The sequence below is a fragment of the Diadema antillarum genome, unplaced genomic scaffold (assembly GCF_040938485.1).
Source record: "Diadema antillarum isolate AM-2024a unplaced genomic scaffold, OU_Dant_1.0 seq00001284_RagTag, whole genome shotgun sequence".
NCBI lineage: Eukaryota > Metazoa > Echinodermata > Echinoidea > Diadematoida > Diadematidae > Diadema > Diadema antillarum.
The window spans coordinates 560949-576011 of record NW_027272063.1 but is presented as its reverse complement, the minus strand read 5'-3'; the positions used below and the strand labels follow the sequence as shown (position 1 = coordinate 576011).

At 39.9% G+C, this 15063-nt stretch overlaps 1 protein-coding gene across 1 annotated transcript in view; it reads right to left on the bottom strand.

Annotated features, from left to right (window-relative positions):
* LOC139745662 (E3 ubiquitin-protein ligase MARCHF8-like) overlaps positions 1-13975 on the bottom strand; it is a 51125-nt gene extending 37150 nt beyond the window's left edge. Inside the window, exon 1 of the mRNA XM_071656056.1 lies at positions 13246-13975. Coding sequence (XP_071512157.1) covers positions 13246-13374 — 129 coding nt within the window. The 5' untranslated portion in view covers positions 13375-13975. The remainder of the gene's footprint in view (positions 1-13245) is intronic.
* Positions 13976-15063: the final 1088 nt, after the last annotated feature.

Below are 15063 nucleotides of genomic sequence, written 5' to 3'. Positions count from 1 at the left end.
CATATGCATGCTTTTATTTTCACGCTGGTTTCTGACAGCGCGAAATGTGTGAAAATTTCAACACCCTAAAAATTTCAACTTCATAGCAGTATTCACATATTATTATCACATATAATGCAAGTTCAATTGACAGTGCCATTAGAGCAGAGTCCACTCTAGATATCCATTTGATATCATGAAAGCTTGTTCTACTGTATTTTTTACTATGTTTTTATACTGTTGGCTCTCCTGAGTTGAACATCCAACTTTTTCACCTGATCAAGCAAAACATGGAACAAAAACAACAACAAATCTGACAGTCAAAGACCTACAGTACCAAAAGGATGTTTCATAATCACATATCCACAAAGAAAGATGGACCTGGGCTCTGTTTTATGAAGAGTTATACGTGATTATACAGTTGATTTCTATCATAAGTCTGTGGCACCCTGTGTGGTAAGGAAATTTATAATCGATCATGTATATCTTTTGACAAAACGGGGCCCTGGTATCACTGTCAGTTGCTGGGTACTGTGAATGCATGGGTCATGAGGTCACAAAGTACACACAACTGTGCATTGTTTGGAAGTGAGGCGGATTCTGTCTATCATGTTTCATACAAGTAGTTTGATTCCCCCCCCCCCCCCCAACCAAGTTTTTAGTCTAAAGGGAGCCATTCTCACTCTCTACAGGCAGTCACATCATGTTGCAAGCATACTGTATATTGTGTGCACTCATAATGATACAGTCTTCTTTATCTAGGACCCCGTTTACAGTGCAGGGCCGCTGCAGAGCCGCAGCCAAGCCCAGCCGCGGCCGAGCCCAGCCGTGGCCGAGCCCAGCCTCAGTTGCGGTACTTGGCCCCGCAATTCTGTCCGTTTACAGTGCAAGGCTCGGCCCAGGCTTTTAATTCAAACCTTTCAATATTTTGTCATAGTGGCATTCTGCTTGCAAACAAACACTATTATTGGGAGGGTGCTAGTCGCAATTTAGTACCACATTTGGCCCAGTTTGCGTTTACAGTGAGAAAAGGCCGGGCTCGGCCGCGGCCAAGACTACCTCCAGAGCTTGGCCAAATGCACGGCCGATTTTGGTACCGCATTTGGCCTTTCGCACGTTTACAGTGAAATGAAGGCTGGGAGCGGCCGCGGCCGAGCCCGGCCCTTTCATTCAATGAGCGTGTTTCTACTGAGCGATGAAAATTTGAGGTGATGCGAGGCGATGCGAGGTGATTCGTGGTGATACGTGGTGATGCACGGTGATGCGTGGTGACACCTCAAATTTTTCCTCAATAAAAACAGATCGGGTAGTGGCCGATGGGCGGTGATGCGAGGTGCTCCGTCGTCCACCTTTTGAGGTGGTCGATGCGGGGTGATGTGAGGGACGATTCTCAGTAGAAACACACCGGGTAGTGAAATTCGAGGTGTACCAGAAGTCTCAAATTATTATGAATTTCGCCCAAGCTTTTCAAATCGGTTCATCGCACACTCCGACACTCGTGTACACAGCGACCCTAGTTTCACACACATCATGTCTTGTACCAACTCCTACCAAATACTGTAAAAAGAGGAATGTTCGCGTGCATTTTAATTTGGCGAATTTCGCGAGCGCCAAGATTCGCGAAATTAAAATGCACGCGAAATTTCTTGTCTACACTATGTGCATTGAACGCCAGTGGCAATTCGCGAAAACTTCATGCCATGAAAAAGGCCGTCGGCTCCAATACGCGAAAATTTCATGCCGCGAATATATCATGTTTTACAGTACATGAGGTGGTATATGACAATGAATTGCATGCATTCATCATCTATTGTTTGCGTGCCCAACAGCCTATCATACTAGGCTATAGGCTTATACTCTGATCTTTACACTGCGTTCATTTTCCCATAATTGTATCGTCTCGAAGTTGTAGATTCCCTATTAAATCCGTTTTCGCTGGAATGCTAACATTAGTATGTTGGAGCCCCTAGAGAGCATTAACTGAACCCTAGCTACACCTGCAACGATTCGTAATAACCATGCGGCAGGAAATATATTGGTGAGGGGCCTTTTGAATGGAAAGACTAATACGAAATTCAGTGCCTACCACAATATGGCAGTGCAGAAGCAGCATGATCCAATCTGTGACCTGAAAATATGTGACTTCCAAATTTACCGCATTTTGCATGTCACCTCGCATCACCGCGTATTATCGCTCAGCAGAAACAGCTCGAGTGGTCGTAAAATACGAAGTGATGGGGGAGACAAAATTTGCAGTGATTCGAGGTGATGCGAGGTGCTCTCAGTAGAAACACGCTCAATCTAAACGGGGTCTTAGAGCGTGTTTCTACTGAGCGACGAAAATTTGAGGTGATACTAGCCGATGTGTGGTGATACCGGCCGATGCCGGCCGATACCGGCCGATGCGTGGTGACACCTCGAATTTTTCCTCAGTAGAAACAGATCGGGTAGTGGCCGATGCCGGGTGATGCGAGGTGCTCCGTCGTCCACCTATTGAGGTGGTCGATGCGTGGTGACGCGAAGGACGATTCTCAGTAGAAACACACCGGGTAGCGAAATTTGTGGTGTATCGAACGTCTAGAATTTCTCCCCGTGCTTTTCAATTGGTTCATCGCACACACTCCTTCGACACATGTGTACAAAATACGTGTGTACACACAGCGACCATGTTCGCAACTTGCTTTGTTTGTACCAACTCGCTTGTGTACGTGCTATAGGCCCTATATGTTACGTTACATGTGAATTGTGGCATTCATCGTCTATTGTTCGCATGATTAACAGCCTAACTTATTGCATTACTAAGCCCTCATCACTTACTTTGATTTTACACCGCGTTACTTCGTATTTCATTTTATATTGTCAGGCAGTGCGCGCGTGACCCAATCTGTGACTTAAAAATACCTGACTTCCGGAATCGCCGCATTTGCACGTCACCTTTGCATCACCTCGTATTTTATCGCTCAGTAGAAACAGCTCGAGTGGTCGTAAAATACGAGGTGCTGCGTTGGACAAAATTTGTGGCGATGCCAGGGATGTGAGGTGCTCTCAGTACAAACACGCTCATTGGTAGACTCTTCAGTGTTGCTACTGCTCTACCCGAAGGCCCTCATATTATCATTACCCTTGTGTTGCCAGTTACCATTTATACTCCTGGGTTGAGAGGGACATGGTTGGCAAAACATCTTGTCCAAGGATGTAAGCACTGGGCGGGAATGAAACTTGGGTCCTTTGATCTGGTAGTAGAGAGTCTTTACTATGCCACAGAGCCCCCTATACTTTGTACATTTAGCAAGCATAATGTTTTTGCAAATCAGGATTTGAAAGACAATTTTGCCAGTGGCTGAATTTGCAATGGAGCACCATGGCGAAAGAGTGAAAAAGTGGTATTCGCTCTATTAAAGAGAAAAAGTGAACATACACCCCCATCTTTCATATGGTATACTGTACAATATATGCATAGGCCTACTGTTACAGAAGGCAGCATTTTGCTGAGCAATTCATTTTATCATTTAGTAGTAGAAACTCCAGCCTCACAGAATTTGCAAAAATACAAACACCAAAAACAGCATTATACAGTACATATTCCTTGCAATTACTTTTCTTTTCATATGTTTCAGAACATAAGATTCAACACAAAGGATTATAAACAAGCATACAGCAGCAACACACACATCCATAAAGTACCGGTAGGCCTATTTAAATGCCGCTTCATACTCATCATGTGGATTTTGATCAAAAGAATGGAGCAAATAGAGAGAAAATAACCATGCTTTTATAAAAGCTTCATAGTTTACATGACTACTGGCACAGAGTTACTTTTGGTTGAGTGTGTCTATTATCTTACACCAGACACTGCTTAACAACGAACGCACTGTGTGTAAACACAGGCGTCTCCATTTATGTGAGATATCAGTTTCAACACAGTTTTACAGTAGTGCATTAAGTATTCAGCGAGTTGTATAAGTACCACACACATTTATGCAACGAGTACAGTGTAGACCGACACATAAAGAGTTTGTTCATTCAAGAGTACAGTTTGCGATTATTGCACATTGGCTAGTCTTTACAGACTTTTCCTGAGAGTTTTGATTCCTTCTTTGTAATCACTTGCTCAGGGATGCCCTTTGACGCGTCAGCATTGCAGTATATTCTGAGGGCTGAAAAGGTGTATTTTTGGTGGAAAAACAGTATCTTTACCTTTGCTGCAATACATAGATGTAGGAATAAAATTGGAGAAAAAGGTATTTTCCATGTAACCTGCAGTATCATTACTAGTGATGTATTGTAAAAGTGAAAAATTTCAGTATCAAAATTTTTATGCATTTCACTAATATGAAACTAAGGAAAATGAAAACACACAAATATTTTACCTGTTGTACGTCATACTATTTCATATTTCTGATTCCGCAGAATTAAAAACGTGTAAAATTCATCAGTAGGCCTACTACTGTATTATTAAAGTAGATTTCGTTCATCATCATTAAGACTTTAAGAGGTTGTATGCAGTATTCCTAATGAATAAACACTTTATCTATCAATGTCAATTTGGAGTTAAACTGCACAGTGACTATCAAATAAAATGTTATGAGTGCATTTTCATTTGTACTTGAAAATTGTCTACTTAGTGTTCTACACCATACACACACACACACACACACACACACACACACACACACACACACACACACACAAAGAAATATCAAACCCATTCCCTTCAGGGAGGGAATTAGCTTTAAAAATCCAGTCAGCTTATGACTGAATTAAGAGCTCAGTTTCAGTACCTCTGCCAAGAGCATGTGACATCTTGTATGTCACGTCCAACTTGTACACTGCCACACAGTACTACAATACAAGCATAACTTAAATTTCTATCGATGTTGCCAATACTACAATATCTATCACACAGTTTTCCCTATTTGATTAAAAGCGAATTATTTACATAATTTCAAATAATTTGATTAAAAATATAAAGTCAGCTGAGTCATTATGACAAAAAATTAAAATAAGCAGCTTTTCATAGCATATTTTGCCATGAACACAAGATTGTCTACATGTGTTAAACATTCTAAATATAGAGACATTCCAGGCTCAAACTGCACAGTTTTCATTTTTAATCTTCTCCTTGCCTACCAACTAAACTCAAATTATGTAAGTTGCACTTGATTAAATTAAACAAGCCTGGTGCAGAGATACAGAGATATTCAACTGCTCAAATTGCCATTATGATCCACAACATGGGTAGGGTTCCCTTTTAAATATGAATTACTCTTTAATCCTGTACCCCTTTTATAATGCCCAACTAGAAACCACAAATACAATGATTCCTGACACTTATAAGGAAAAAATACATAAATACAATAATTCCCAGCATTTATAACATAACTTGCCTTAATCACCCTGAGGATTACATGTCTACTTTGAGCAGTCTACCTCATGAAAACTCGATCATGAGAGCTGAACTGTATTTCCACTGACTTTTTGCTCTGGTGTCTGTAAAGCATCAAATTTGCAAAACTCCAAGTCCATTGAAAGAGTCGATTAATATACTAGTTATCTACTTGTTCTTTGATGATTCAGTAAATACCATACGAATTGAAAGAGCTGATGCTCTTGCAGCTTAATGGGATTAATGCCACATAAATTTCACTGATCGATGTAAGCAGTGAATTTTTTAAAAAGCAAATGAGACAAAACTTGAGTACTATTGGATGAAGGATGCTTGTTGATTAGACCACTGATGGGGAAGTTATGGTCATCTGATCACATTTGTGTTGTATACCCACCTTGGCATCAGAAAGGTGTCGACTAATACAATCTACTTAGTCTCGTAACCAAGACAACCAGTGTCATTAACAATTGGGGGTAAAAAAAAAACACCACAATGATACAGCACTTAGCCTACAGCACAAGATTGGCAGGGATGTCAAAGTTAGTGCTATCACATTATTCCACCTGAAGTGTGGCCCTATATTTAGACCAACTCCATTGACTTTGACCCTTGCTCTTGAGGGTTGACCTACAATTCCCCTCCTTTTTTCTTCATGCACAAACCTGTCCCAAATATTACTTCTATCCTTCTTATCAAATTACCGTACATTCCTAGCCAACTTTACTGGCTGATGTTGCACGGTGGAGGGAGGGAAAAAAATCTGCCAAACTTTAGTGAACTTATGACCTCAATCTTTGATCCTTCACTATAATGTACCTGCTATCTAGCTATTCATATCCTCTTCTCCACATTTCAATTACCATTATGATTCCTACAATGTACCTCTGCCATCCTCTGGTGCACAGAGGCATAAAACTTTGATGTGCCCCCTTTTCTTTTTATTCTTGCTTGTACAGAAAACTGTTTTGATCCTACCATCTACAGAGATGAGCAGGACACAAATATTGCCAAGTGCAGTCATGAAGAAAATGTCTCTTTCTCTGCATCTAACAGTGATGAATTTCAATACTGTAATAAATGAATGTGATGTTTCAGTCATAACATGATGGCCAAGGCAGCTTTTTCAAATATGAACACTAAAAAAGAACTTCGTAAAAAATTGGAACAGTATACTAGTCATTATATATCTTTTCTAGTGCTTGCTGGTCAACCACATTTGCTTTGATACTGGAAATATGGTCAATCACATAGCATAAACTTTGCTTGGAAGGGTAGCTTGACTTCATGTTCAGGATAGCTTCAGTAGAAAGAGAAACAGCTATCTGAACACAGCTCTGTCAACTACCACGCAATCAGCATGAGACTCACCCAATTCAACTAATTTCAAATGTTTCCCTCTGATCTAAACAAATTTCAATTGTATCACCCTGTACCCTTAAAACTTTTTTTTTTTTAAATCTCTGATATTCTAAACATCCGAAATGCCCACACCAAAAGTTTCAAGGTCCTGCAGGCGCAACTTATGTGTTAATATTGTGACTAGAGTATACACCAGACTGCATGACATGAAATGTAAAGCTCTGAGAACCGTGAAAAGGGTAAACTCCCTCCACCCCCCCCCCCCCCCATTCCATACCCCCTCCCTTTCATTCCTCAAAGTGTCTGTCTTAAAAACTCTCACTCAATCTTGACAGCCATACAAACAGAACAGTAAATGTTATACTAGTATCACAAACAAGAACAGGTTGTAAAACTTGATATTTACACAAAACAACAATGTTTATAACAATGGAATTGGCAAATGGTTGATCAATACGATATCATCTTGCACAGATGTCCCATTACTTTGCTCATAAAATACCATAAAAAAGAAAAAAAGGATCAATACTTCAGCAACTTTATAGCTAGAGAAGTTTCATACCTCTCATCAGTTTCATGAAGTATGTACAGTGTACTTGAATCCATATGCACACATGTTCATACATGTTCTTGAATATTGTACTATATTCATGTACACACACAAAAAAAGCTTTCAATATATGAAATTTTATGTACGGTATGTACAATGTACCTCATTCATTTTTAAATACGGTACTTTCAAATACTTACAGCTGCTATCAAAATGACTTGAGACACCGGTAATTACTCTCTAGCAAATTATGAAAATGTTGACAGATTTTTTTTTAATAAAGATCCCTGATGATTAGACTTGTTTACCCATTGACGATTGAGGAAGAGTTCTGAGTATATTCGGGCAAGGGTCCATGGGAAATGCATGTTGTAGCAAAATCAGCCTGTCCTCAACGGGCCAACTTTGTATTATGATTTGCAAAACTCCTTGAGGGCCAAGGGTCAATACAACCACAATATGACTTCAATTCATCAAACTTGTGTGAAATTGAAACGATGTGGGACTATAATATTCCACTGCAAAGCAAACATATAAGACCATAAACATCTTACTAAGAAAGAGTTCTTCAAAAAAAAAAAAAACAGTTCCTTGGTAAGCCATAACACTCCCCTATGAACACTCCAGCACAGCCCTCTTGAGGGCAGATCCCGGAAAAGCAAACACACAAACAAACAAAAAGCATGTTCCTATCAATCAAGTGAACAGGATAATGGATGTCTAGCCTCTTTCTCTAAAAACAACAACAACAACAACAACCCTGTGGAATTGCAGAGCTCTGCAGAAATAGATCTAACAACATGAATCTGGGGTAATTTGAGTCGAAAACCAAGACAGGGCAAGCACACACAAGGGAAGAATATTATTACGGGCAGTTTCGAGGAAAGAGGAACTTTGAAGTTATGAAAGGATTTGAGACCATTGCATAATGCACAGACATTCAAAACGAAGCACAAAAATGTGTTACAACATGCTTCTGGCCCGATATCAAATGAACTCCTCGTTTATGCTCTCATGAATATCAAATACCTTTCTTTTCTGACATACATGTAGGCCAGCCTACATGGATTCTAACCAAACAAACAGCGAGAACTTCAAGCACGTTTCAACCATACAGACACTTCATAGTGGTTTGTCACACACAAATTTTGGGTAAATGTTTGGCATCATTGCTCATAGCAAGTGCAGGAACAAGATGTTCTGATACCAAAAACTGAGTAGACCATCAATATCAAGGGCACTCTGCCTTTAACAATTTAATAACCGTGTTAATTGTCAGTCCAATAATTCAATCATCATCACAAAAGACATTTGAAATCTGTTAACCCATTGAGGACGGTTTGATTTTGCTACAACACGCATTTCCCACAGACACTTGCCCGAGTAGACTCAGGACTCGTCCTCAATGGATTCACGTAAGAAAAGAGAGTTCTTTGTTGGAAATTGGAAATTTGACATCTGAAATCATCTGGATATAAGATGTGACTTGTAACTTGTGACTGACAATTTTGTATATAATTCTAACAAAAGGTCCAATGTATATGTATAAAGTTTAAGTGATGATATAATCAACCTAAACTTTCTGACATGATATCCTCATACTAATCTTTAACTTCAAACTGAGAGTGCCAAAACCCCTACAATTGTAACTGTGGCCTGTTTTGTTGATTGGCACTACCACTGCCACACTTTCTTCACTGGTTGGTACAGATGTCCTGAAAATAAGAGCATGCAAATTTTTTGCTTGCTGGTCTATATAAGAGTATTCCACGTTTTGATTTTGTGGGATTAAAAGCACGAAAATCATCTTACTTCGAAAATTAATAGTGCAAAAATTTCACCTTAATTACGCAGCTTGTTTGATGCACAGAAGCAATCAGCAGGCAAAGATGTTTTGTAGACATAATTTGTGTCCCAATGTGACAGTGCTTCTCATAAGCTGGTAATCGTTACTGACCACAAAAACAACACCAAAAAAACAGAGTAAAAGTACACACCATTGTTTTCCTACTGCAAAAACATGACAACAGCGAAACCTTGGAGAGTCCAGACCTCTGCCAAGAATCTCATTTCCAACCATATTATTGTGATTTCAACCCTATATCATAATGATAGGTCCTATATGATCCTACATTCATATCATCTACATTAGATCCTTGACCATACCTTTAACATATCCAATCACATTGATATCATTTTTAGTTTAAAATCAATTGACAAATGACCCCATTTCCCAATAATAAAAAATCCTTTAAAAAAAAAAGAATCACGAAAAATGCCTGGGTCCACAGTTAGACTCAGAGAGTGATCAGGATCACTACTAAAATGTGATGGTCTATTCCTTGTGTTATTACAGTTCACTTTGTTTTTTTATTTTCTTGGAAATTTCATCTAATTTCGCTCTTAACTTTTTGAGTTAATTTGCAAACAGACAGACAGACAGATGTACAAATATCGGCAAATCATAACCTCGTTGGTGGAGCTATCATATCATGTAACTGTACTGGCAAGACCATGTAAAAACTGATGGAACGGTGCTAACTGAAGACAGTTGCCCCTCATCTAACCACATAGGATGTGTATTTTTGTTTTGATTGTAATGTTGGGTATAGAATACTAATGTTTTTGTATCTTTTTATTGTGCAGGGCCCCTTGGCAGGGCATTTTTTTTTTTTAAACTGAAAGGGCTATCCTGTTGAAATAAAACGGATATGAATAGGATTGTGATGTACGCCTATTCTGTGCAGGGGGACTGATATTGACAATGCAATTAAAGAGCAAATACATAAAAATATTGCTTAGTCATGAAATACAATGTATTATGGCCAGTCCATACATGAAGTCAATGCATATCCCCACTTTTGAAAATGGCTGAAAAGAATAGATCAAGTCATTTGGGTATCTATACAATGTATCTTACTGAACTGGTCTTGAGGACTACAGCTCTCTATACCACTATGGATGAGCTCTGGTCTACATATTACATGCATTCAAGTTCAAACAAAATGAAAACAGTGAGAGATTCATGAAAACTAGAACAAAATTTTAATGTGGCAATGATATTTTATGATAGAAAGTCACAAAAATGTTATGCTATGTTAGTTACAATTACATCTTACTGAAACAAATGTTAAATCTCCCACTGGGTTACATGCAAAACATTTCTAGATTTCATTGTTTTTAATGAAGTGAAAAAGGCATAGCAAAGTATTCTAGAGTTCGATGATTGACAAATGATTTTTTTTTTAAAGGGGGTTATAGTTGCTATTAAAAATCATTGTATGAAGATTGATTTATTTCAACTACAAACCGGTTGAAGACACATTTATGTACTGAGATCATTGTGTTATCTCATTTGCATTATATACTAATGTAACTGGTCAATGTATATTTTTGCAGTTTCACAAATTCTGTTTCTTCTTTCTAAGTTTGAACCTAATCCAGGTTTCCAGGGATGTCAAGTTCAAAAACAAAATATAAGTGAGATTGTCATGACTCGGCATCTCGGCATGCGAATGTGCGCGCGAGCGAGGGTGTGGGAGGGGTTTTTCCCCCCTTTGGCCTCCCACGGTAGGGAGCTTTTTCAACTTTTAGCTCTTAATGGTGCGATCAGGTGCATACTTAAGTGACTATTTTTTTACTTATTTTGAAAGACAAAAGGGAAATATACCTTCATTTTCAACTATCACTTTAATCTTTTGAGCTATGCTCATTATCATAGGCCCAAGTTGCAGACTTGGCCCGATGCGTGAGAAAAATGGGTGTCATGCGTGAGATCGTGAGATTGCCCCTAAATGCTTGAGTCTCACGCAGAATGCGTGAGACTTGGTAGCTCTGGGTTTCCATTATCTGAATTGATACAGGCCTACTCTACTCCAATTGTTTTGAGTGCATCTGAACAGAGAACACACTAAAGGGCAGGGCCAGCGCCGCATTTTTAAAAGGGGGGGGGGGGGGTGCCAGCAGATAATTTTAGCCAGGGTGGTTTTCTGACTGCCTCAGTAAATTTTGGATCATATCTTTGCTTACAAGTTCTGAATAATATTTATCCAGGTATCATCCACGGCCATAGCTACCCCAGTACTAAAGACCTGGTTGCAGAGATTTAGTGTTGAGACGAAAATTTTCAAGTTTCCTTTTACATTTTCACTAGTAAAAAACTGAGAATTTGGAAGTTCAGTCCAATCTTGTGCTTCATTATCAGGGGCAGATCCAGGAATTCTGTAAAGGGGGGCGTAACTATTATTTTTGGTGCCACTTCCGGGTTTCATTTCATTTTTTTCTTTTTCTTTTTGTTTTTAACGATAAATAAAGGGGGGGGGGGCGTGCACCTCTTGCACCCACCTCTGGATCCGCCACTGCTTATGCATGAAAATAAGAAGATATAGGCCCATCTACAATAAATGTACACTGTCCTTTTTGTCATATATTCCTTATGATAATGGCAAACTTTATTATAAACTGAAACTCTAGAATACACATTCATTCCCTCACAACCATGGTGCAAATGACTGTTTGCTTGCATCGAGGCAGAGACTTGAAATTCAACCCCGCCACTAGAGAGTGAGAGGGGAGTTTTCTGCCAACCACATCAAAAGTAATCAGGCCTATTATTAATAATGATAATAATAAGAACTGCATAATCTAGACCTACAAAAGTCTAATATAAAAACAAATGATAAGGGATTATGGTCATTAAGAAGGAATAGAGAGCACTCTAAAAAGTTCAGTGATTGTAAATACAAGCAGAAGAAAGAAACTGACTATCACTGCATCAGGACAGGAAGATTGAATAAACAACATGTAAGAAAAGATTTAGATAATCAAATCTGAAAATTTTGATGGTTAGGAAGAGAAGAATAATGATTTAATTATTAGAATATAACAACCCAAACAAACTGAAAGAAAAACACAAGCATATTAGGGTTACAATGTGAGGCAATTTATCATACATCATGCTATATAGTGGCTGAAAACCCCCTCTCTAGGGCTTGTTGCCCCTACTCCCGTTGTCATGGCAATATTTTGGTTCTGGTATCAGTATCATACAAGATACTGTATGTTAAGGTACTCTCATGATTTGTGTTAATCACTTTGGTTATGTTATCAGGCTTGACATTACTGGTGGCCCGGTGGCTTGGGGCCACTAAAAATTGGTGTCGGGCAAACCAAATTTTCAAGAGGGCTATCTTTTGTTGGTCCGACTGGGAAACAAAGATTCCAAATGACTGTTATATTTCCTCCTAGTTTGGGCCCAAATAATGTCAAATTTACTGGCCTGAACGGGCTACCAAAGAAAAGTTAGTGTCCAGCCCTGGTTATTTTTTTTACCAAAATCGGCAAAAGCACCTAAGTGGCTGAAAACTCCCTCCAACCTCCCTTAGTAGTAAGTTTGTCAGTACGAATACACGATACTATGGCATGGTATCTACATATAGCTTTCAGCAATAGATGTACCCGTTTACAAAATAGGCCCAAGGACTGGTCTCTAGTAATTAGTATTGATGAAGTTCTGGATATGAGATCTTTTTCATAATTTTAGTCAAACAGCCTGATGTGCTGGAACTCTAGACATGGTCAGAATCAGACAAGGGACCAGGGTCAACAATATTTTTATAGCAGTCTAAACACTGATTAAAGTATACTGATGCATGTCTGAGTATTAAGCTGGTAAGCAGGTATTAAAGAGTGATGTCTATCTCAAGACTTTAGTAGAGCTTGTCATACCTTGTCTATTCAGATCCAGATCATCAAGGTTCATGAGACATTCGTACTAAAAACAAGGTTTTAGGGTATAAAACTATAATCACGACCTCAGTGGCAACGCAATGATGCAAAGAAATCAGTGCAACCCAATGAAGGATAACAACAATCAAAAGCGAGAGACGGCGAGGAGTACTCCGCCGCTTCGCATCGTTGCCATTGCGCTCTTGAGAGCGGGTCTCATACGGCACCACCTGTAACTCACCTCCCGTGATTCTCGCGACTCCCTCCGACTTGCTGCTGCTGCTGCAGCTGCTGCAGCTGAATCTCCATCACGATCCACGCTGCTCGTTCCTTCTACTACTGGAACAACAGCTATTTGAGTTATTGGCATTTTGTCAGATTCGTGGCAAGCTATAAATGAAAGATCTTTGATAATGGCGCTAGCATCCTGCTACACAGGTATATTTAGGACAATCGACGGGTCGGCGCCCGAAATTTGTGTTGCCGGGCCCGGGTAATCGTGTAAACAATTCACTGCGACGAGGACCCCTCCATCTCACAGACGGTAGAAAAATGGCACGATCACTAACAGCTAACGTTATGTGACAGGAGAAAGTTTGTCCATTCCAGGGGAGTCCAATTCGTTCTTAAACTCGTCCACATGTCTTCTGCAAATGGCACAAGAGCGCAGGAATTAAATTCGACGATAAAAGGGACTGTCCATCTGGCATCACCACTATCAAGGCTTGCGCTGCGTATCTAACGACATCTCGATGTACCTTGATGATGATGCCGACTCTAACTGAAGCGTGAACAGGTGAATAGAATAGTATGCTCGTCACCTAAGCCTAGAACCGTGCGTGAGTTCTCCCTGCAGGCGTTAGATTTTTTCTTCACTATTAAATAAAAAAAATGTGGGTGATATAATTCAGGAAAGAGTTCGACGTTTACTGTATACCTCTATCGCTATGATAGAACGAAGCTGAACAGACATACTCGACTCCTACTACGCTGCGGTTATGTAGCAATGATCCTCCTACTCGGATAAGAGTGCGCTTCACTGTGCTGTGCCCGTCCTGTGTACGTCAGCGCTAACGTACAAATTGTACGCAGTCTCTTTTCTCCTCCCTCCGTTCGTGGGGGGGGGGGGGGGGGGCAGGAGGAGGGGCAGGCGGGGGAGGGAGATAGAAAGAGGAGAGAAGCACATTGTGCTGCCGAGTCGTCTGCAGCAAATTCGCTCGTAGAGGCTACAAAATCAGGGTATTAAAGTACCATTCAGTGACCGGTCGAAAACTGGTGTCGAAAAATCGAATATTGCGTGGAAATCCCGTCGCCCGTCGCCTATTCCAACGGAAAAATGAATAAAATATCAATATCCTATTTTCAACTGAAAGTGGAACACGGGATAATGGATTTGCTCTGAAATCCTGTTTTCCGTGTTTCATTATGATGAAATGGCGGAAAATGACTCAAAATCCTATTTTCTCAATATTTCATAAAATAGGAAATGGAAAACAGGATATCGGTTCGATATTCGTTTTTCTATTTTCCATTTGCAACGAGCGACGGGATATTGAAGACCGCCCCCAACGGCCACTTTGTTTCGACACATAAATCAGTGGTAGCGGTTCGGGATTATTCAGCGTCTAGAAGAAGAAGACTATACCCTGGCTACGATATGCTAGGCACCTCATCAAACTACCAGCCGGGGGTCTCTCCCACCTCCCTGGGTGTAGCTCTTTATAGCAACGTGCTCTGCTGCGAAACGACAAGTTTGTAGAGACTTCCCACCGTAATTATGCGATATTTCCATCTACTGAAAACCTTTTTCTTCTCCGACTGAAACTGTGATGAACTAAGAAAATAGTTTTAGATGAAATCCTCGAATTTCAACAACTTCACCAATCATAATGTCGGTGAAAACCGTGAGAAAGGAGGACAACAGGGAGAATAGTACCAATCATAGCTTTTCTTGGGGGGGGGTGGAACTGGTAAATTATTCAATGTAGGCCCTTCTCATTTCCAAACCTATTCAGCAATTCTATATAATCATAGAGACTCTGTTTTGAATTTGTTTGTT